The following is a 23,489-nucleotide window of genomic DNA, read 5'->3' as shown; positions in this document are numbered from 1 at the left end:
TGAAGATTATAGAAATTAGTGGTAAGGATTTTAAATGAAGATTTTCTAACATCAAGCTGATTTTCCACTCTAATAGGTTTCTTATACTAAAATATTAGTAAAGATTGTTTCATTACAAATACTATACTATACACAGTACCATTACTTTTGAAAATAGGTAACCACTGCCATATGTCTTCAATAAGGACAGCACTGTTCCAAGCAATTAAAGACTGTGCAAGCTTAGAAATTTATTTGTTAAAAATCTATACTTTTTCAGATTCACTCTTCTCTTTAGTAAAAGATTCTCCAAAGATTGCTTTCTCTAAATTTTTATAGCCTGAGATATAATCACAATAAACTTGTAATGAAGACATTAACTTTCAGGTTTTTTTAGTAGAAAGTATCTGGCAGATAAGCCACTCTAAGCATATGAATGAAATAGATCTCCCAAAATTATGACTATGTCCTTTTTGTTTTGTTTGTTTTGTTTTTCTGTGCATAACCCTGGCTGTCCTGGAACTCGGTCTACAGACCAAGCTGGCCTGGAACTCAAGAGATCCAACTGCCTCTGCCTTCTGGGTGTTAGGATTAAAGGCTTGACTCTGTTATTTTTAAGGTGGGAGGTATTGGTACTCCAGCAGCTTTTAATCAAATACAACTACAAAATGAGAGCACTAAAAGCCTGACATTACTTTGTGCCTTTAATTCAAAGCATTTGAATCATACTACTATTTCTGAAGTTCTCAATGGAAATCAGAAATCAGAAATGGTGGCACACACTTGTAATCCCATCACTTGGCAGACAGAAGCACGAAGATTAAAGTTCAAAGGTATTCTCAGCTACTCAGCTCTATGAGACCTTATCTCAAACAAACCATAAACCAAAAAAAAAAAAAAAAAAAAAAAAACCCATTAAACGGTACTATCATTTACATCTAAAGTGATAAAAATCATCATCTTTGGCTTAAAAAGTTAAGGAATAACTGACACCTTTCCCTTTTTTTTGGATTTGGTTTTTTCGAGACAGGGTTTCTCTGTATAGACCTGGCTGTCCTGGAACTCACTCTGTAGACCAGGCTGGCCTCAAACTCAGAAATTCGCCTGCCTCTGCCTCCAAGAGTGCTGGGATTATAGGCGTGTACCACCACTGCCTGGCTAACTGACACTTTTCCTAAACTAAGTATACAGGTAGACCATAAGTACTGAGACATACTGTCTGATGAAAATATTAGAGAGCATTTTGGGTGAAATAACAGAATCTTAATCCTAACTTGATTAGGAGAAATAATGTGAGGTCAAGAAATGGAGATAATAAGACAGACAATAAGAAATAAAATTATTAAAAGTCCATTTGCAAATAATGATAGAGAAATGAGCTAGATAACAGAAAGTAGATGGAAAAAGTTAATTTTTTGTTTTAAAGAAATGAGGTGAGCAGGCATGGGTGAGCGGAAGTGCTTGGCCCCGCAGTCCCAGGACTGATGCGGATCTCAGGATTCTCGCATCTTAACCCTGCACTCTTGGAGGCAGATTGGGAAGAGACAGTAGAACACTCAGACACTTGCACGCCTGTCTCAGAAAAGTGGAAGGCTTGAGGCTGAAGTCAAAGGAAATATAAAATGGACAGAGAGGACACAACAGAGTAGAGGGCTCAAAATGGAAGAAGCATTAGAGTGACTGAGATCTGTTAAAAGAAAAAAGTAAAAAAAGCAATATCATTGGTGTGGAGTTTAAAAGTCAAAGTGTAACAAAGGTAGACATGACATGCAAAATTAAACCTCTAGGACTTTTATGTCTTTAAAGCAACATTGATTTTAAGACTATCCTAAGCTCAGTTCACATTAAATAAAGTGTATGGCCATTTTCTGAAATAACATCTTGGTAGCACATCTGATGATGCTTCAGAATATAACAAAATCAGGACTTCAAATATACCTGTCTATGACTACAGGAGAGTTCTGGGCTCTGCAGAATTTATCTTAGATTTTTCAAAGTCTGAATGCAAGATTAGAAGCTTCTGATTTGACTGTAAAAAGCAACTTCATAATCATGAATGCTAAAGTCTTGAGCTTGGATTTCTCGTGCTACCATTTCCATTTTGAACATGATGTCAAGCTCTCGTGTGCTATTATAAAGCAGAACAATACAGAAGAGTCTGAATAACTTTTTTTCTTTCTTTCCTTCCTTCCTTCCTTCCTTCCTTCCTTCCTTCCTTCTTTCTTTTTTTTATTTTCAGTTTCTAAAATAGGGTTTCTCTGTGTAGCTTTGGCAGAGATCCCCCTGCCTCTGCCTCCAGAGTGCTGGGATTAAAGGTGTGTGTTACCACTGCCTGGCGGAGTCTGAATAACATTTTTAAAAAAGTCTATCTTAAAAGTTTATTTAAAAAGTGAGAAGACTTTTCATACTAAAGAGTCTAGAATATTTTTTATTTCATTAGTTTCTAATCAATATTTGCTTATTTATTTACATTTAACCCCAGAGCCACATTCCAAGCACATATGTATTAAATATTAATTATATATATGATAGAATACTATACTTTTGGGAAGTAACAATCATTAAAAATATTACCACTGCCCATGAAGAGCTTACAATCTAAAAGGAGAAGCATAAAGCAAATAATTTTTAATAAGCAAAGCTTAAATGTTAAGACAGTGCAAAATCAGGGGTAGGGTATATAACATTTATTATTTAGAAAATTTCAAATACTCCTGACATATGTATGTGTGTGTCAGTGTGTAGCAAAACAGATATCTATACACACACACACACACACACACACACACACACACACACACTGCCCATGTCTGAAGTTTTAAAAATTCAGCAATACACCGCAGGAGAAAAAGCAGCAAATGAATCTTGCAGTAGCTGCTAGAAATAACAGCAGATGCAAGTCCGAGAGCCAATCCAAAGAGACAGAGGAGGAGTCAATAAGCAAGCTTTTGGTGAGAAGACAACAATAGAGATGCACTTTCAGCTAGGCTGCTGGTTAGGCGCTGGTTACCTGAACTTCTTCAAGCTCACTGCAGTACACAGCAGAGGCAGTCTCGGAGGCTGTATCTGGGAAGATAAGAAGCTACTTTCCTGTGTGTTCCTTTCATTTTCATGTTAAAGCATACATGAATCCAGTGGGAAAAAACTATTATGTCATACCAGTGTGTTAATGGACAAATACTGTGTGCATCTGACGTAAGTTTACATATAGATTCAGTTGCTGCATTTTCTATCTTCTATCACAAGTTGAATAACAGTTGACTGTTATTCTAAGTTTATTGTTTTTGCTATTTAGATTTTTAAAAGCACGTACTCTGATAATTTTCAGGTAAACTTAATAAATAGCAGCATAATTTTGTGATTTCAGCTTACAACTGACCAGAGTGCTTATAAACATCAGTACAGTACTAAGAAATAAGAGTAAGTGATATTAAAAAGAAAAAAAAAGAAGGCTGAATCAGTATACTGTAAAAATTTGGTTTCCAGAGAAGGAACATTACAGAACACGAAGAAAAAACATTAAGTAAATAATCTACTGAGATGAAGGTGACTGAAGTTGAGAATCAAAGCATACCACCTTCATCAGAAAAAAGATCAAAACACTTTCAAATGTAAACGTGGGGGTGGGGGAAGCCAAGCAACTATCAGGATGAAAAATAGAAGGAAGAGGCTTTCCAGCTCACCAGTCAGACAGGAAACTAACGAACTTACATGTCTGTGATCTCAGTACAGATTCCATCGCACTATTTAGAACTTACTTTTCTTATAAGCTTCCCTACCTCATTGTCTGAATCTTGAATAACTTTATAGAGAGCTGGTACAAGGGCTTTTTTCCGGTGCAAGGTTGCTGCATAACTGGTGATCTGAGTGTCAGGTAATGCCTATGATAAAACCACCAAAGGACAGTAAAATTAATTTAATATTTAGAAAACAAATTTATTTTACATGAGTGCCACTTGAGTAAGAATCAAATAACATTTAAAACAATATAATTAACATTAAATAACTAACATGCAAGTTTTCTAGCTGTTTATCCATGAAAAATGATCATAAGTTACATATCATAACTGATTTCACAAAAACAGGTCACCTTAAAGCCACCCCACCTGAGAGAGCTGGATGCATTCAGTTCCTCTACTGACGCTTTCACAACACACCTCGTAAGTGCTCATACATTACAGGGTTTTCTATCAAATCTATTTGACTTAGGAGATCAAACAGGGAACAAATACTATTATTAAAACTTGAAAAATGCTAGTCTTCTATTGGATATATCTTAATCTTAACAATTATTTTTATTTCTACATAATTCCTTTCACTCTTATTCATATTAGGTCTACTTGAAAAAAAAATAACACAACGAGAGCATTATTCCATATTCCAAAACTTCTATTTAAAAGTATATTTGTAGGGCTCTTTATAGAACATACTAGCATCATTAAACTTATGACATAACTTATACAGTCTTATCCCAACCCATTTACCTTGAATTCTGATAACCATTCTTCCACAACAGCTCGTTCTGATCCCAGCATCTTCCTTTGCCTTCTATTCTTCTTTTATCTCTAAAATACAATTTTTTAAGAAATGAGCCTGAAGCTAACATTACAGAAATTACCAAAGGTATATAAATGTATACATTTCACTAACCAAGAAAGTTATCTAGTTTATATTTTCAATAGTGTCTAGCCCTCAGTTTAGAGTATAATTAAAACTTATTAAAAATAAATTCTAATTTTGAACGAAATAGCAGAAACCCACTGTCTTCCTCCTTGCATATTTTTCCCATTTCAAAGTGTCCCAGAAGGCATCCTCAGAAGGGGTGACTATAACTCAGTCCTGGGGAGGCTGAGGCAGGAGCACGGTGAAGGAAGTCAACCTGGGCTGTGCAGTAAGCACTAAGGCAAGCCTGGACTACACAGCCACACCTAGATCAACAACAACAACAGCAACAGCAACAACAACAACAACAACAAGCTGGAAAATAATGTCAAATCTAAAAAAAACAAGAGTCATATAGGTAGGAAGCTAATTAAGTAGCAAAATCAAACTGAATTAATAGTCTGTAAATTATAATTCCAATTAAAGTTTACTTTTTTTTTAAAAAAAAGCTTGGAAAAAGATGTATGTTAAATAACTGCTAAATGCTTGCTATTTAAGGGTAGTTTAACGTATTTAATTTTGGATAAAAATAAGATACACTGTATTTCAATCTTTCTTGGTCATTCAAAAGGAAAGAATTAGAAAAAACAAGACAAAAAAAAAAAAAAAACAGAATCCGAGGGAGCAGAACTATCTGTGAAATAACTGAAAAGTTCTCTTATCAAAAAGATGCTCTTTCAATGTTTGTTGAATTCCACACTAGATTTTAAAAGCAGTAATCTGTATCACTTGTACCAAAAAATGGTTCCATTATGACCTTTCCATATATGCACATGATGAACCTTGATCCTAGTTTCCCATGCTGTGCTCTCTAACTACCCCTCCCCAAATTAAATTTCTAATTTAAAATTCCACCAAAAAACTCTTAACTTATCATTCCTCAAAACGTCAGGGGCACGTTAGAGTCCTAATATAATAAAGAATAACAAAAGGAGTAAGAGATGTTGTTCTTTTCTAACAAAACCTTAAAATATACTGACAGATTTGCTCAAGTAAAGACAGATGAGGGAAGCCGGGCCGTGGTAGCCAGCAAACAACTTTAATCCCAGCACTTGGGAGGTAGAGACAGGAGCTATCTGAGTTTGAGGCTACTATGATCTACAGACTGAGTTACAGAAGAGCCAGGACTACACAGAGAAACCCTGTTTCAAAAAAACAAAAACAAAAACAAAAATACCAACAAAATGAAACAAAAAAGAAAAGTAAGATGAGGGAAATCACAAATTATGAGATTTTAAATAAATACTAATATAAAAAATTAAGGGCTAAATCTAGTTGCAGAGACCTACAGATAATGTTAGGACTCAGGAAGAAAAGGCAGAAGAATCATGAGTTTAAAAAATAAAAATAAATAAATCAAAAGTATTGCTCTTTTCTTTTTTAAATTTAAGACAGGGTCTCACTGTATATCTCTGGCTAGCAGCCTGGAACTTATAACTTAGACTAGACGATTTAGACTAGACTAGTCTCAAAATCATAGAGATCCCGGAAAGCAAAATCCAGGACCACCAGGGCTAAACAGAGCAACTATGGATCAAAATAAACAGACAAATACCCCCAAACAAACATATCACAGAAACCTGGCATCTACCTCCCAAATGCTGGGATTATAAATGTTGGTCACTGTGTCTAACAAAAGATATGACTCTTTTTTTTTCTTTTTCTGAGACAAGATTTTTCTGTGTAAAAATCTTGTTTTGGAAGTTGGCTGTCTTGGAACTCTGTAGGCCAGGGTGGCCTCAGAAATCCTCCTGCTTCTGCTTTCAGAGTACTAGGATTAAAAATGTGTGCCACCATGCCTGGCTCAAAGTTTGTTTTTATATTTGATAGTGGCACAAATGATTATTTAAAAAGTCCTTAGATACACATACTAAAATACTGGTGAAATGCTAGGGGTTTGCCTTAAAGTAATGGGGGATCCTTTAGTGGTTCAGTCACTAATTGGATGGTAAAGACACTGGATATGATATATCTCATACTAGGTATGCTATATCTCATACTGTCAACTTCATTCATACAGAAGGAACCTCAATTAAAGAATAGCCTCTGACAAAATGGCCCGTGGCTGTTATCTGTGGGGCATTTTCTTGACTTCTATTGATGGAGGAGATTCTAGCTCACTGCTGGCTGTACCTCTGTATGTATAAAAAAAAAATGTACCTAAATGTGAGACTTCAAGCAAGCACTCCTCTGTAGGCTTCTGCTTCAAGCTCCTTCTTTAAATTCCTACCTTGTTTGCCTCAGTGATAGAACTGTATAAAGTGTGAGATTAAGAAAACCTTTCTTTTCCAAGTTGGTTTTAGTCATGGTGTCTATTTTTTTGGTTTTTTGGATTTGTTTTTTTCGAGACAGGGTTTCTCTGTATAGCCCTGGCTGTCCCGGAACTCATTCTGTAGACCAGGCTGGCCTCGAACTCAGGAATCTGCCTGCCTCTGCCTCCCAGAGTGCTGGGATTACAGGCATGCACCACCACCGCCCAGCCATGGTGTCTATTAATGCAAACCAAAACAAACTAGAACAGCCTCACTCAAACCATCTTTCAATAATGACATATAAAAGAGGGGCAGAGGACTTCCAGGAAGTGATATAGGTCTCAACCTGGACCAGTCATTGCATAACCACTCCCACAAGTTGTACACCACCACCACCACCCCAGCACATCGTACAGGTGGGACAGAGTGTGTTGGATGAAGGTTTTGAGGCTGGGTTGATGCCCCAGTCAGACTGCTGGGAGCCTTGCCTGGTTATGGAAGACAGCCAGTTTGCCTCTATTACCAGGGGACTTCTTGAGGGTCCCTCTCATAAAGTCCAGGGAGTTTCAACTGCACTAAGTTTCTACATCTCACCCCAATTCTAGTGTGTTCTCTCTCTCCCCCCCTTCCCCATTCCCTACCTGGTCCCTCCTGTTTCCTTCTCCACCCACTCCCAGTCCACCTAAAACAATCTATTAAATTTCTTCTTCTCAGGGAGATTCATGAGTCCCCTCTTGAGCCTTCCAGAGGCAAGACAGCCCAGAGATCCAGGATGGAACTAGAAGGGGGGCAGCAGGGGTCAATGCAATGAATCCTAATGATATTCTGCTATACTTGTAGACTGGGGCCAAGCCAAACTGTCATTAGAGAGGCGTTATCCAGCAACTGATGGGAGCAGATGCAGTGACCCAGAGTCAAATACTATGTGGGCCCAGAAAACACAGAAGAGGGAAGTGTTGTAGGAACCAGAGGGGTGGAGGACGCAGGAGAACATGACCTCACAGAATCAACTAAGCAGTGCTCACAGGGGCTCACAGAAACTGAACTGCAAACATGGACCCTGTATGGGTCTGAGTCTGGGCCTCTGTGTATTTGTTATGGTTGTGTAGCTTGTTTTTGTGGGACTCCTCAGGAGTGGGGGTTATCTCTGACTTTTCCTCTTGGGTTGCTTTGGCCAGCCGTGATGTGAGGGTTTGTGCTACTCTCCCTGGGAGGTGTTTTTGTTTTGTTTTGTTTTGTTTTGAAGGGAAATGGAGTAGGAGAAGTTATAGAAGAGGGGGGAGGTAGAGGGAGGAACTGGGAGAAATGGAGAGAGGGCAAACTGGTGGGGATGTATGAGAGAAGAATAAAAAATGGAGGCAGAGGATTAAAAAAGTAAATTAGGTACAATTTATAAATATGTATACAGGTGTGACTCTTTGTGAATATGTTCATGTGAGTATATGTACCCACAGAGGCCACAAGGGGGCATCAGATTCCCTGGAATTGGAGTTACAGGTGGTTCTGAGCCACCAGGTGTGGGTATTAGGAATCAAAGCCAGGTCCTCTGCAAGAGCAGTATGCACTCTTAACCACTGTGTTATCTCTTCTTTCTTTTCCTAGCATTGGAAATAAAATGCGACTGATCTTAAGCTTGAAATGTCTTATAATGAACAATAAAAACTAAATATTTGAATATGCAAATCCTGATATAAGAGATACAAAACAAGGGTTTACATTTATTTACTTATTTTTGTAGGTATGCTATGGACAGTGTACATTCACAAACTGCTCTGAGATTGAAGCAAAACTATGAATCCCTACTTCAGAAAAAGGAAACTAGGGCTAGAGGTATGGCTCAGTTGGTAAAGTGCCTGCCTAGCTTGTTCCCAGTACACAGTGAGAATAGAAAGACCAATATAGTTTAATGGGTTAAAAAGAATTCTGGTCTATAAAGTATGTGTTTTTTGGAAGAGTTGTTTCTCTGTCACCTCAAACTCCTTGTATATAAAATGAGGACAACAGAAGCATCTACGACAAAAGTTTTTTAGTTTTTGTCTGTTTTGGCTTTTTGAGACAAGGTCTCACTGTGAAATGAGGCTGGCTTGAAACTCAGTGTGTAGACCAGGCTGATCTCTAACTCATGGCGATCCTCCTGCCTCTGCTTCTACAGTACTAGGGTGAAAGGCATGTGCCTTGTACCAGCTGACAAAAGAGTTTTTTTTAAAGAACAAATAACACACAAAGTCTTAAAATAGTAATTGACACATATCCTTCATGTTAGCTATTAGTAGTAGTAGTAGTTCTAAAATAATAATAATGCAATTATTTAGGTTTTTGATAATTCAAGAAGCATTTTTATTCTGGGGGTAATAATTGTTAATTATTATCTATATTAGAAATACTGTTGAATAAAATGCTAAGGATACAACAATGAATAAAAAGAAAATAGGTGCTCTCAAGTGTTTCAAGGAAATAAAAATTATTAGCTAAACAAAGCTATAGAATTATGAGTACAACATATGAGATAATAACTGTTACTGCAAATTCTTAAACTTGGTTAAAAAAATTGCCAGGTATGGTGGCACATGACTTTAAGGACTTGGAATGCAGAGACAGAGAGATTTCTGAGGTCAAGGTCAGCCTGGTCTGCTGAGATAGTTTCAGGTGGGCTACACAGAGAAACCTTGCCTCAAACTGTTGTATTCCGTAGCTGCCTGCAGCTACTGCTACTACGAACTGGGTTGTTGGAACAGAAGCTGAGAGATAGATGGGGAAGGGGCGAAAAGAATGAGGCCAGGGTGATATTTTACCAATCGAGGCCCAAACCCACCTGTCCTGCAAGAACATTTTGAGGATTGAATAACAAAAGGAACCTGTAATTTCAGGGTTCCCAGAAAAAATTCTACTCATTGTTTCATAGTAGTCAAAGGAGCCTGTTTGATATCAAATAAATTTCCACTGAGATCTCCTTTTTAATCTTGGAGGGTTAAATTTTGCTTCTACCATTGTAACCAATAAACTTGTGGGAAAGTGGCAATAGGCCTATAATGGCCACAGTTGTATCTTAATTATAAAATATGTTAAGGATCTTGAGTCTTTAACTAGACTGCAAACTGAAAACTGCAGTCAATGACACACTGGCAATTTTTATTGTGTAACACTAATTTTTTCTTGCAATATTAGAGCATAACTACAACTTTGGAAGCAAATCCCAATTTTAAACAATCTATTTTCTTTAAAATCAATGGCAAACGCATTATTTTTACAGCACAAGGTTTGTCTGCCAGTTCTTATGTTCAAGTGTCTGACAGTGTAACTTATTAAAGAGACATTATTTTAAATCTTAATCTTTATAAGTCTAATTTCTAGGTTAGGAGTCACACAAAACACCATGCCAATTTAGAAGCATCTTAGAGGCCTGTATTTCCTGAGTTGCGTCATGCCACGTGTTGTTTAAAATGGTTTAAACTACCAGTTTTAATCTAACTTTTTGTTAATAACATTATACCTTTAAAATCATGTCTAATGACTTATAAGCCAATACTCTATATAGTCAAGACATGCAAAATATACTCACACTGTTAAGACCAATTATAAACAAGAACAAAGCATGAGTTGCATTAGGCCACATGTAGCTAGTTAAGATGGCTCCAACATTGAGTCACCAGTTTTAAACTAACCTTTTCTTAATTACACTTTTAAATCATAACCAATTAATTTATAACTCTATAGTCAAGATATATAAAACCTTATACCGTTAAGACCAATTAGAAACAAGAATAAAGCGATTACACAAATTTCATAAGTTAAACCAAAGTTTTCCCAAAACTTGAGGCTTCTGGGCTTTTAAAAGCAGCTTTTCCCCTAGCCGTATTTGCCTCTCAGGTGAGTGAGCTGCACTGCTACACAGCTTTAAATCAGTCCCCGCTGTATGAACTGCGGCTAGATTAAGAAGAAATAGGCCGCCAGCAGACAAAATTTTCACTAATTTTTATTTTTTAACATGAAATAAACAGTCATTCACACAAAAACACGGAGAGGACATAAATGTACACATCGACAAACGGCCGGTGCACCAGAACAAACAACGATACACAGAAAGAGAAGCGGGCTGTTAAGCATCCAATTACATCCATTCTCCTCTCTTTCTCTCTTATTTTTCAAACTTTCTTAAAACAGCTCTTGGAGGCTGCAGACATATGACTATTTTTAAACCCTTTTCTTTTTCGCCAGAATCAGCTCTTAAAAGCTGTGGACAAATGCCTATCAAGTTCCTACCCCATTTTCCACTGTCTGCCCCTAAGCAAGGAGTTCAGCGCTAGGTCCACACTGCCTCACTTAGTCTGTATCCTCTAGCACCTATAGTTACTCATCATGCAGGATATCATCTTTTTCCGTTTTCCGCAAAGCTTCTCCAAGACATGGTCACCTCAGGAAATCTCCCTGTATCCAGCCCTGTGTCCAGGTGTTGTATTCCATAGCTGCCTGCAGCTACTATGAACTGGGTTGCTGGAACAGAAGCTGAGGGATAGATGGGGAAGGGGCGAAAAGAAGGGGCCTCGACTGGTAAAATATTGTCCTGGCCTCCTTCTTTTCGCCCCTTCTCCATCTATCTCTCAGCTTCTGTTCCAGCAACCCAGTTTGTAGTAGCTGCAAGCAGCTACGGAATACAACATCAAACCCTACCAAACATTCACTCACTCACTCACTCACTCACTCACTCACTCACTCACTCTCTCTCTCTCACACACACACACACACACACACACACACACACATTGGAAAAAGATTATGAAGATATTTCAAAGTGTATGTCTAAAATTTAGATTCTGGCAACTGTTGCTTTAAGATAGAAACTAGATCTTTTCTGTGTTATAATAAAATGTGAGCTCAGGAGACAACAGAGATGGCTCAGAAGTTCTAAGAACACACTGCTCTTGCAGAAGACTTGAGTTTGGTTGCTAGCCTCCATGTCAAGTGGCTCTTAACAGCTTATAAGTCCAGCTCTAAAGGAATCGAATACCTCTGGCCTCCATGGGAACCTGCAAGCACACATGCAGGCACATGCAGGAACATATAAATGAATCTTTATTTTTTTTAAATGTAGATTCAGTCATTCTGAATCTGTGATTCACATTCTGTGAAGAAAGTGGAGATTAATTATCCTCCAGAATGATCTTTATTCAGAGACTGTCTTGTGATCACTGGGGTTTCATGATCAGGCCTTAATGTGAGAGAGTAAGTCAGAGAGACTGACCATCATATCAGAGACAAATGACAGAACCGTGGAGGGAAAGAGAGGCTTCCTTTCAAACACCTGGAGAGAAGGTCAGAGAGAGCTCACTGGGTAACCACATTTGCTGCCAGCCTAATGCCGTGAATTCAATCCCCAAAACCCACATGGTGAAAGGGAGAGAACCGATTCCTGATGTACTGTGACTTTCACACATGTACATATGTACACAGACCCCACACCATGCTAGCAAATAAATTAATACATGTTTTTAAAGGACCTGGAGAGAAGCTTCATTAAGATAGCTTAAAGTAAAATTAAAAATAAATAAATAAATAAATAAATAAATAAATAAGGCAACATGTGGGGGTGAAACAGGGTAGTGTGTGTATATAGGGGGAGCTGAAGAAGAAAAACAGCCTCCAAACAAATATTCTGAACAAAGGAGATATTCTGACTTTTCTAGGTTTTGAAGGGAAGACCAGAAGTTTTAGTGTAATTTAGACTGGCATAGCCTATGTGCCAAGGAGCTAGGTAAATTTACCTTCTAACTTTGAGGGGGAGGGCTGGGCTTATTTATCTCCTCCCTTGCTTACCAAGACCTAAGTGCTCTAGACTTCATAGCATGGGTCTGTCAGCTATTAAGGAGCCATGGTGTGCGGCGGGCGGGGGTGGCTCACACCTGTAATCCCAGCACTCTGGGAGGCAGAGGCAGGCGAATCTCTGAGTTCGAGCCAGCCTGGTCTACAGAATGAGTTCCAGGGCAGCCAGGGCTACACAGAGAAACCCTGTCTCAAAAAAAAAAAAAAAAAAAAAAACCAAATCCAAAACACCAAAAAACCAAAAAAAAAAAAAAAAAAAAAAAGGAGCCATGGCCTAATTTTTGAGAGACATGAGACAGAGAGGGAGGGGTGTCTGCGATCTAACAGAACATACCTTGGATAGCATTACTATCTTTAAAAGTCTTTTCTGATGACTTTACTTCATGAGGCAATCTGTCCTATATTCCAAATTCATTTCTAGTATTTTCTCTAGAACCTAATGTTGGTTATCCTGCTTTCCTAATGTGGATTATACAATTACAGACTCTTAACTAAGCACACCACCCCAGCCAAATTCATTATTCCTCATGGGGTGGGGGAGATAGTAAAGGAATATATACATATACAACCATAGAGTCAGACCTCAATTAGGCTGAAAAGTCTGCAACATGTGTTATATGCAGGTGAATTTACATAATATTTACTCCTTTATGGATATAAAGCTGATAGTGTTGAGCCCCCTTCCCTACAGCCATTGTGGAGACTTCATAAAGCACCCCAGTTTTTTTGTCAGGATGCTGGATCTGATCGTTAGACTCCACGTAGCAGGAACACTGCCCTTGCAAGTTTCCTTACTCTTTGCTCCTATTTTGAACCTTGGTAGTATAAAGCTGTCACCAGTATGGCCCATCAGCCATTTCTGAATTCTAACCAACTGTTTTCCTGGGTTCTCCTCTTGACCTGCCCTGGCATGTGTTTTCTATGAAAACAGTGGGATTGTCCGGGTGTGTGCAAGACCTTGGGTTAAAGCAAAATAGATTTGGGAAGAAGTATTTGTTTGGGCTCTCTTTTCTCTTCTAGTCCCTTCTTGCTGTCTAGCTAAGGATGACCATGAACTCCTGATCATCCTGTTTCTACCTCCAAAGTAGTAGGATTACAGGCATAAAACAACAACTGGCTTTGACTTTGCATATTTGTACATCATTAATAAACATTAGAAAGAACAGTTTATTTGCTCTAGCCACATTTCAAATAATCATAATCTACATGTGATTATTTTCCCATATCAGACAGAACAGAAAGAGAACACAGCCATCAGTCACAAAAGTTGCTTTGGACAGCAGTGATCCAGATATACCCTGATATCACAAGCATGCTGAATTAATGAACTAAATAGAAGTAAAATTCAGATAACACATTTGTTAAATAAAATTACTAAAAAATTCAAAACTGAATTTAAAGACAGAAAGAGGTGATCATGTCAGATAAAACTACTTAATAAATAAAGCTACTTACCAAAGACTACCAAATATTCTTAACATGTTTAATCATATGGGAAATCTATTCATTTTTTTAAAAGTTAAGGTCATAATTTTACCTGTCTTAAGATCAGTTTTCTAAAGGAGGAGGTGGCACAGGAATGCAGCAGAGTTCTAGTGTGGAATTCATTTGTTGAGAGTTAAATATTTTCCAACTCTATAAAAAAATTAAAAAAAACAACAAATAGTAAGAAAATATTCTCAAAAACAGACACACAGAAAATTTTAAGTGGCAAATTTATAAAACAGTTCTTCACTTGTGTGTGTGTGTGTGTGTGTGTGTGTGTATGTGTATGTACAAGCACTGATGGTGCATGTATACATATGTGGAAGGCTGCATACACCTGTACACGATCATGTGGAAGACATTGAGCATCCACCTCTATTGCTTCCTGCCTTGATCCCCTCACACAATACTGAATATGGCACTCAGCCAGCAAGTCCCAGAGATCTACCCATCTCTATAGCATGTCCCCAGCACTGGAATTACAGACACAGGTACAAAGTGGTTTTTCACATTCAACTCTCAGTCCTTGATACTTGGTTAGTAATCACATTTACTTACTCACTGTAGCTCATCTAACATTAAAGAATAATTATAGGCCCTAAAACATTCTATAATAACTAGTGTAGTTGTTTATCTTCACCATATCTAAGAAAATAAATTGGAAGACGAAAGTCTCAATTTTAGTGTCAAGTATCCATTAATTTATCTTTAAGGCACTAGGTAGATTCTATAAATTGCTGGAGATTCGGCTGAAAAAGAATCTATAAAGTTAAATCTTTTCCATACAAAAAAATTACTGACTCTAAGTTTTGAAACACAAGAGCCTCACCTACTCACCTATTTCCCACTCCTAAACTAAATAATTAGGTAAAAAATGGAAAATAGATTCTATAAACAATCATGTTAATTTGTTTATAACAAAGATAATAGTGCAATGCAAAATTGAAAGAGTTTTAAATAAAAAGATGTTAGAGGTCAATTGGCTATTTCTATGGAAAAAAATGTACTATTATCCTTAACTTTACACTGTTCACAAGTGTAAATTCCAGAGACCAGTAAGATGGTTCACTGGGTTAAAGCACTTGCTGTCAAGTCTGATGACTGGAGGTTAATCCTGAGAACCCTCTTATCAGTTATAAGAACTGACTTATAAAAGCAGTGCTCAGCCCTATCCATGCATGTATGTTTGCATGAACATCTCTTGCCTCCCACCTCTAATTAAATGTTTAAAAAGAAGAAAATTCCAGTTAGAATACAGATCTAAGTGTGTGGATCATGTACAGCAAAATATTTGTAGAAATAACCAAATTTAAATTCTATCCTCTCCTTACTCTCTCTCTTTTTAAGACAGGATCTTACTTTGTAAACAAGGTGGCTTTGAACTTATAGTCTTCTTTGCCTCAACTTCCCAAGTGCTGAGATAATAGATATGCACAATTAAGCCCAACTTGGGCAAACATTTTTTTTTTTTAAATCAAAAGCACGAACAATGGCAACTGGACACTTTTAAATCTGCCCGCCCCCAACAAAGAAAAAGAAAGAAAAGATCAACCCACAAAACCTCCAACCCAAAATTTGTCCTACCTATAAGAACTACAGGGATAAAGATGGAGCTGAGACTTAGGGAATGACTAAACAATGACTGATCCAACTTGAAACCCATCCCACTCGAGAGAGCCAACTAATGATGCTCTGCTATGCTTGCAGACAGAAGCCTATCAATAACTGTACTCTGAGAGGCTTCATTCAGCAGCACGTGGAAAAGGATGCAGAGACCCACAACTAAACATTAGACAGAGCTTGGGGAGTCTTTTGGAAGAGTGGGGGTTAGAACTGAGCTGCTGGAGGGGTCAAGGACACCACTAGAAGGCCTACAGAGTCAGCAAATGTGGGCCTATGGTGACTTCCAGAGACTTAACCACGAACTAAGGAGCATGCAAGGGCTGGACCTAGGCTTCCCTCACATTTGTAACAGATGTGCAACTTGGTCTACATGTGGGTCCTATAATAATTGGATCAAGAGCTGTCTCTGTCTCTGTCTCCTGCCATTAGATTCCCCTCCCCTACCTGGACTGCCTAGTTGAGCCTCAGTGAGAGAGGAGGTGCTTAGTTCTGCTACAATAGATGTCCCAGGGTGGGGACAGTACCTAAGGGGGCTTCCCCTTCTCTGAGAAGAGGAGGAGATAATTTGGGAGGAATTTGTAAGGGTGGGACTGGGAGGAGAGGAGGGGGGGCTGTGATGGGATGTAATGTGAATTAAAAATATTATGAAAAAAAGGATTATGGTCCAGCTTATTGAATTCACATTCCTGAGTTGGCAGAATTAATATAATGAACATGTTTTTATTACTTACTTTATAGAATCAATGAAATAGTTATCAAAATTTTTATGTCCTATTTCATAGGTTTAGAGAAAACACAAGAATTCATATGGAATCAAAATCCCACCTAAAATCCTACTGTAGAGCAATAATGATAAAGAAAACTGATACTGACATAAGAACAGACAAGTAGACCAAAACTAGAAGACCTGAAAATACAACAGCAAAGCTAAACCCTGTTAAGTTTTGACAAAGAAGGCAAAATTATACCCTGGAAAAAAAAGAACCTATTCAACAAATGGTGCTGATAAAACTGGACTTATACCTACAGAAGATAAAATTAGATTAGTATAGTTTCCCCTTGTACCATTAAAAATTGGTCAGAGATCTTAAGACCAGAAACACTGAAACTTTTGAAGAAAACCTGGAGATACCCTTCAAGATACTGGGTTAGCTAAGGAGTTTTTAAAAGAACACCAACCATACAGGAACTAATCCCAAGTATCAACAGATGGGACTGCCCAACATTAAAAAGTTCCTTGCCTGGGCAGTGGTGGTACACGCCTTTAATCCCAGTACTCAGGAGGCAGAGGCAGGTGGATTTCTGAGTTTGAGGCCAGCCTGGTCTACAGAGGGAGTTCCAGGACAGCCAGGGCTATACAGAGAAACCCCGTCTCAAAACAACAACAACAACAACAACAACAAAACCCCAAAAAGTTCCTCTATACCAAAGACCACAATCAGCAGAGTTAACAGACAGCCCACACAATGGGGGATCTTCACAGCTACTCTTCAGACAAGGGGCTGACAGCCAGAACTTACAAAGAATTATAGAAATTGAATACCATATAGAAATAAAACTGTCAGTCAAGAAATGAGCAAATTAACTGAATAGTTTTTTTTTTTAAATATAAATGTCCAACAACTATTTTTTAAAAGTATTCAAGCCGGGCGCTGGTGGCCTAGCACTCTGGGAGGCAGAGGCAGGCGGATTTCTGAGTTCCAGGACATCCAGGGCTATACAGAGAAACCCTGTCTGGAAGAAAACAAAACCAACCCCCCCCCCCCAAAAAAAAGTATTCAATACCCCTAACCATCAGGGAAATGCAAATTAAACTACTCTGAGATAGCCCAGCTGCCACCAAAGAACTTGATGGCACTTACTGCAGTGGAGATGCAAATTAACACAGCCATTGTGAAAATCAGCTCGCATATTTCTCAAAAAATTAAAAATAGAACAACCACATGACCCAGCTCTTTCATTCTAAGGCATATACCCAGAGAATGCAATAATCTCTCATGGAGATATTAGCACCCCCAAGTTTATTGTTGGTTCATTTACTATAGCAAAGAATTTAAATCAACCTATTTACCTATCAGTGAACAAATGGATAATGGAAATTTTGGAAAAATACATGAATACAATTCAGCTCTAAAGAAAAATAAAAGGTTAAAAATTTGCAGAAAAAGTAACAGGCTTACAATATTTAAAGAAGTGTGATCTGCCCAGAGAGTGGCACTATTAGAAGGTGTGGCCCTGTTGGAGTAGGTGTGGCTTTGATGGAGTAGGTGTGTCACTGTGGGTATGGCTTTAGGACCACCATCCTAACTTCCTGGAAGTCAGTATTCTGCTAACAGCCTTTGGATGAAGGTGTAGAACTCTTCAGTTCCTCTGTACCACGCCTGCCTGGATACTGCCATTTTCCTTCCTTGATGATAACAGACTGAGCCTTTGAACCTGTAAGCCAGCCTCAATTAAATGTTGTCCTTATGAGTTGCTATGGTCATGTTGTCTGCTCACAGCATTAAAACCCTAATGAGGACAGTAAGGTTACACAATCTCCAGAAAACAAAACAAGGCAGAACAAACAAACAAAAAAACTTGAACGTTCTCTCTCATAAGAGGAATTCAGTGAATAATCTATTTATATATGCAAACAAATGTACATTTGGGTATAGTATAACAAAAAAAGACATCAAGAAAGACTAAATATTAGATAAAGAGAAGGTACTGAAAGTAGTTAACTCAGTTATGAAAGACAAGAATTATAAAAGAGGATATAAAGCAAATTATTTTTTCTAGTCTAATTCTGGCATGATTTTTTTTGATGGTAGATAAGTACATAACATTAAATACTGAAAATGTAAAATCTAATGTGATGCTCCACAGCTTCCATTTCAAATGCTTACTCTAACTGTATAGAAGTTGACTGAGTTGTAGACTTAGCATCTCTAATTTTCATATATTATTTTATTTGTAAGTTTTTATTACAAAATTTAATTTAAAAGGTAGCCTATTTAAAAAATAATAAGATGAGGAGTCATTGAAGAAGATACCTAACATTGAGACATAAGTGAATTAAAGCAGAGAGAGCAGTCCAAAACAAAACAAAACAAAACACTCTAAAGAGATGCAGAGGATCCATCACTAATAGCCAAAAACAAAACAAAACAAAACAAAACAATTCTTGTTAGTACTTAGGGTATGTTAGAAAATTACCAGAATCCAGAAAAAGAACTACCAAATTATTAGAGATAGGAGTGTTCAGAACTCACAAGATGCCTTTAAAAGTGCTCCTTCCCACCAATCAGATTAAAGATTGGTTAAAAACTAGAGTCCATCCTAAGTATGGAGCAATAAATAGTAGGAAGGAGGACAAAGAACACAGGGATCTGCCTCATCTACTTCTGCCTCTCAAATGTGAGGAATAAAGGCATGCACTACCATACTAGATAAATATCTTTTTAAAAAAAAAGTACTAAATAGGAAAAACTGTAATATATTAAAGAAAAAAAACCATTGTATTGGAACAATAGGCTTTCCAGGAACAAAATTAATATACTTGTCAGATAGGCTGACTCCATGACAGGCTTTAAATTGGCACTTCAGGAGACTAGGCCTAAATCTCTGTTTTCAAGAACTGGGCAAGTCCAGGCCCCTCCACTTGGCTTGAGGGAAGGACAGTGGGTTAGCAACAGTTTCCAGCTTTCCAGACCCTAGCAATGGTTCTGGAATATCCCTAGAGATAGAACCAACAGAAAAGAATACAGATCACCTACTACTCCCTGGAATTGACCCGATGTAGCGTGCTCACTGGGGAGCCTCCATCTTGAAAGATGGTAAATCCCAGCCTGCTGGACTTCTGCAGAATAAAACACTCCTTTGACTTTGTGTACTATTTGAGTCCATGGTATCATTCTTCAGTGAATCATGAACCCTTAGACTTGAGGACAGAGCACCATAAAATTAGTCAAGGCAGAAGCAGAATTCAAACCACCTTAACAAAGCAGGGTGCAAACTCATGTATATATTTGGTAATCCAGGTTTTATCAAATTAAGCTGAGGAGACTGAGAGACTCAAAGGGCTTTTTCCAGTCTCACACCCTCCTTACAGCTTCCCCCTCCTGCCTGGGGCCAAGGCTAGGCCAAGTTCCATTATCCACCCATGGGAAAAATCTTGAGTAAAAAAAAAAAAAAAAATCTCAGAATGCACTGACTGATAGTTACCTGACCTTCTGGAAAGTCCCAGGTAGAGTTTGAAAGCTTGTCATGTTTGCTAGCCAATAGATACAAAGGTCTTATCTCAGCCAAAGAGTTTGAACTGTAACGTTGCTGATGTAACCTGTGCCCCCTAAAAAGTATAAAAATTGCTTGTAATAGCCACTGGGGGGTCGCCTTCTAGTACCTTGCTTTGAGGGAATAAATTGAAGGACAACTCTAATACACTAGAAAATAAACCTCTTGCTTTTACATAGATCTCACCTTGTGTCTCAAAGTAAGTACCATTGACAGAGGGGTTGAGGTCTTACAAGACCAACAAGGGAAAGATTTACATAAGAAGCATCCCCCCAAGACTCACCAACCCCCCTAAATTCACCATTAGTTCTACCTACAGAGGGTCAGGTAGATTTTTGATCCACTGATTTGATCCAGAAACTTTCCCAGCTATGTAAGGAAAACTAAGGGAATGCATCTGCCAAGGAACCACCTCAGTTTGGAGGGGAGGGGGATGGTATCTGGGAGCAGTGAAAAGAAGGACTCAAAGTCAAATTGTGGGCACCAGCTGACAACTATGTTCTGTTTTCTCTCTGGAGATTTGACTGTCTATACCTGCTAGCTTGCTTTTTTTTTTTTTTTGGTTTTCCGAGACAGGGTTTCTCTGTGTAGCTCTGGCTGCCCTGGAACCCACTCTGTATACCAGGGTGGCCTTGAACTCAGAAATACTCCTGTCTTTGTCTCCCAAGTGCTGGGATTAAACGCCCGGCTTCCTAGTCTAAGAAATCTCTCAGTCCATATTCTGCTTCCTTGTGTCAGTTCTCCAAGCAGTTCTTTTTATCCTAAAAAATTCTCTGGATAGCTCATCATCCCCTGCAGAAGAAAAGCTCAGTCTTTTATTTTACCAAATCATTTATTCCAGGCTTCCTTTTTTTTTTTTTTTCCTCTGAGACAGGGTTTCTCTGTGTAGCCCTGGCTGTCCTGGAACTCACTAGGTAGGCCAGGCTGGCCTCGAACTCAGAAATCTGCCTGCATCTGCCTCCCAAGTGCTGGGATTAAAGGTGTGCGCCATCCCTCCCACCACCAGGTTTCCTTTTGATTATCTTACAAATCAGCATCCGGTGACTCCAGCAATTTGTTTCTTAGGAGACAGCACACATTTTTTTTCCCTTAACATTACAAAAGAATTCAGAGATCTGCCAGCCTCTGTAAAGTACAGAAGATAAAGAGGTTGGGTGGGAGCCAGCCCTGAAATAGCCGTTTCCACCATGCCTGAGTCCAACCTTGCTCTATCCTAGGCTAAACCTGAACTCAGGGAAATATCTGCCTTTGTAAGCATGAACAAGAAAAACTTAGCTGGGTATGATCTCCTGTGATCAGCTAAATCTATCTCCTTTCTTAGTAATTTTCTAACAAGTCGGCTCAAAGCACAGCTGCATTTGTTCCTTTAGATTCGAGAAGCCCCTCATATAATTCATATTGCATCCTCATTCTTTGCATTGTTGAGAAATTATATATTTTTCAAATTCGTGTGTTTAGAGTTCTTTCCCATAACCTTAAGAGCTGTCCCGACATTTACCATTTTGCAAAAACATAGCCACACCCTCCACTCCAGCTATATCTAATTATCATGGAGTCATTAATGTTAACAGGGAAGACATTCCTCAGAGAGGAGTCCTCCACTGCTAGTGGGTCTAGAAAATATGTACATTATTATACAAACAAACCTTACACCCACAGCAGCCATTGACACTCTTAGAGACTTGCATCAGGACCCTGTCCCAGGGGCAGGAACTGAGAAAAACCAGAACAATTCCATCCTGGGTTCAGGATCCATCTTAGAGAATCTGACCTAAGGCTGAACTCAAGTTAATCAATAAGCCTACACCTAGCACTAGTTTCTAGATTGCTCCCTAACAACCACCAATCAGGAGAAAAGCAAAAGTTAAGTTGTACCTAAAGATATCTACTTATAATAGATTATGGTCTGGCTCCCAGCACCAGCCAATCATTTTAAGGGGAAGCAAATTCCATGATAGTTCCCCAAGCAGATGTGTGCCAAGATGAATGCCCCCTTGTTCACTTGCTTGCCTCTATAAATGCTTGCTTAAAACTGGGTTTGGGGGCTGGAGAGATGGCTCAGTGGTTAAGAGCACTGACTGCTCTTCCAAAGGTTCTGAGTTCAATTCCCAGCAACCACATGGTGGCTCACAACCACCTGAAATAGGACCTGATGCCTTCTTTTGTTGTGTTTGAAGAGAGCTACAGTGTATTCATATACATAAAATAAATAAATAATTCTAAAAAAAACAAAAACAAAAACAAAAAAACTGGGCTTGGAGCTTCACCCTCCTGTCCTGCTGCATCAGGGTTAGTGGTGATCCCAAGCTTAAGCTTGAGTCAAAAAGACCTTAGTGTGATTACATCGGAATTGGGTCCTTGGTGGTCTTTTGGGGTTTGAGATCCTGAATGAGCACAACAGAACCATGTCATTCTGTCCCCACCATACCCACATGCATATTATTAATACTAACAATACAATGAAAACCAGAATATAACACAAAGGTCCGGTAATCTTCGGAATACATTTTTGGCTAGAGATGTAGCTCACTTGGTAGAATGCTTCTCAAGCATACACAAAGCACCACATAAACCAGGTATGGTGCTGCACAACTGTAATCATAACACTGAGAGGTGGAAGTGAGAGGATTACAACTTTGAGGTCATTTCCAGTTACTCAGGGAGCTCTAGAAATCAAGCTTGCTAGAAATCCAAGAGAAAAAAATCTAAGAGACATACTTTATTATAATAATTCCTGATTATATTTTATGCATCTTACATAGTATTTTTAATTTCTTCTGCCTCAAACTATAAACAAGAAAGCAGTACATAACTTGTTATCTGGAAAGTTTCTGAGGTAACAAATATAAAACACTGCCTTGGCTGGCCTGAAACTCACTATGTAGACCAGGGTAGCTCAAACTCATACAGATCAACTGCCTTTGCCTCCTGATCATTGGGATTAAAGGTATGCATCATCACAGTTTGCTTAAGGGCTCATAGCAAGAGTTTTGAAAGACTTTGGGGAGATCAAGGAAACTTTAGAGGGTGCATTCTTGCTGAAGGATAAAACATCATTCATAAAAGCAATTAAAAACTTTTAACTGCTTAATAATTTCCAAAACAGCTAATTACCAAGACATTCTGAGAGAGACACTAAATGTCAGGAACTATCAAACAATGCTTAATATAAAACTATGCAGAATAAAGCCACCATTATAAATCAGCCCAGCGACCCGAAGGGAGGTCTACTAAAAAGAACAACGACTAACAAGTTATTACTACTTGTGACCTTCCCCCAGCCTTGAGCTGGCTAACCAGACCTTAATTGTCTGCCACAATTGGTCTTCTGCCAGCCTGGGTGGAGTCTTCTGACTTATGTGGAAGTCTATTGTTCTGCCACACCAGCAGCTTCCT

General features: G+C 38.4%; 1 protein-coding gene across 2 annotated transcripts in view; it reads right to left on the bottom strand.

Moving 5' to 3' along the window:
* Hycc2 (hyccin PI4KA lipid kinase complex subunit 2) overlaps positions 1 to 23,489 on the bottom strand; it is a 77,262-nt gene that overhangs the window by 32,824 nt on the left and 20,949 nt on the right. For both annotated transcript variants that reach the window (XM_052192223.1, XM_052192224.1), the window contains exons 2-4: positions 14,248 to 14,345; positions 4,464 to 4,544; positions 3,759 to 3,860 (exon numbers count right to left, since the gene is read on the bottom strand). In XM_052192223.1, the coding sequence (XP_052048183.1) occupies positions 3,759 to 3,860; positions 4,464 to 4,514 (153 nt within the window). In that variant the 5' untranslated portion in view covers positions 4,515 to 4,544; positions 14,248 to 14,345. The remainder of the gene's footprint in view (positions 1 to 3,758; positions 3,861 to 4,463; positions 4,545 to 14,247; positions 14,346 to 23,489) is intronic.

The sequence above is a fragment of the Apodemus sylvaticus genome, chromosome 9 (assembly GCF_947179515.1).
Source record: "Apodemus sylvaticus chromosome 9, mApoSyl1.1, whole genome shotgun sequence".
NCBI classification, from domain to species: domain Eukaryota; kingdom Metazoa; phylum Chordata; class Mammalia; order Rodentia; family Muridae; genus Apodemus; species Apodemus sylvaticus.
Note: the sequence above shows the minus strand (reverse complement) of the source record. Positions and strands in the feature narration are given on the sequence as shown.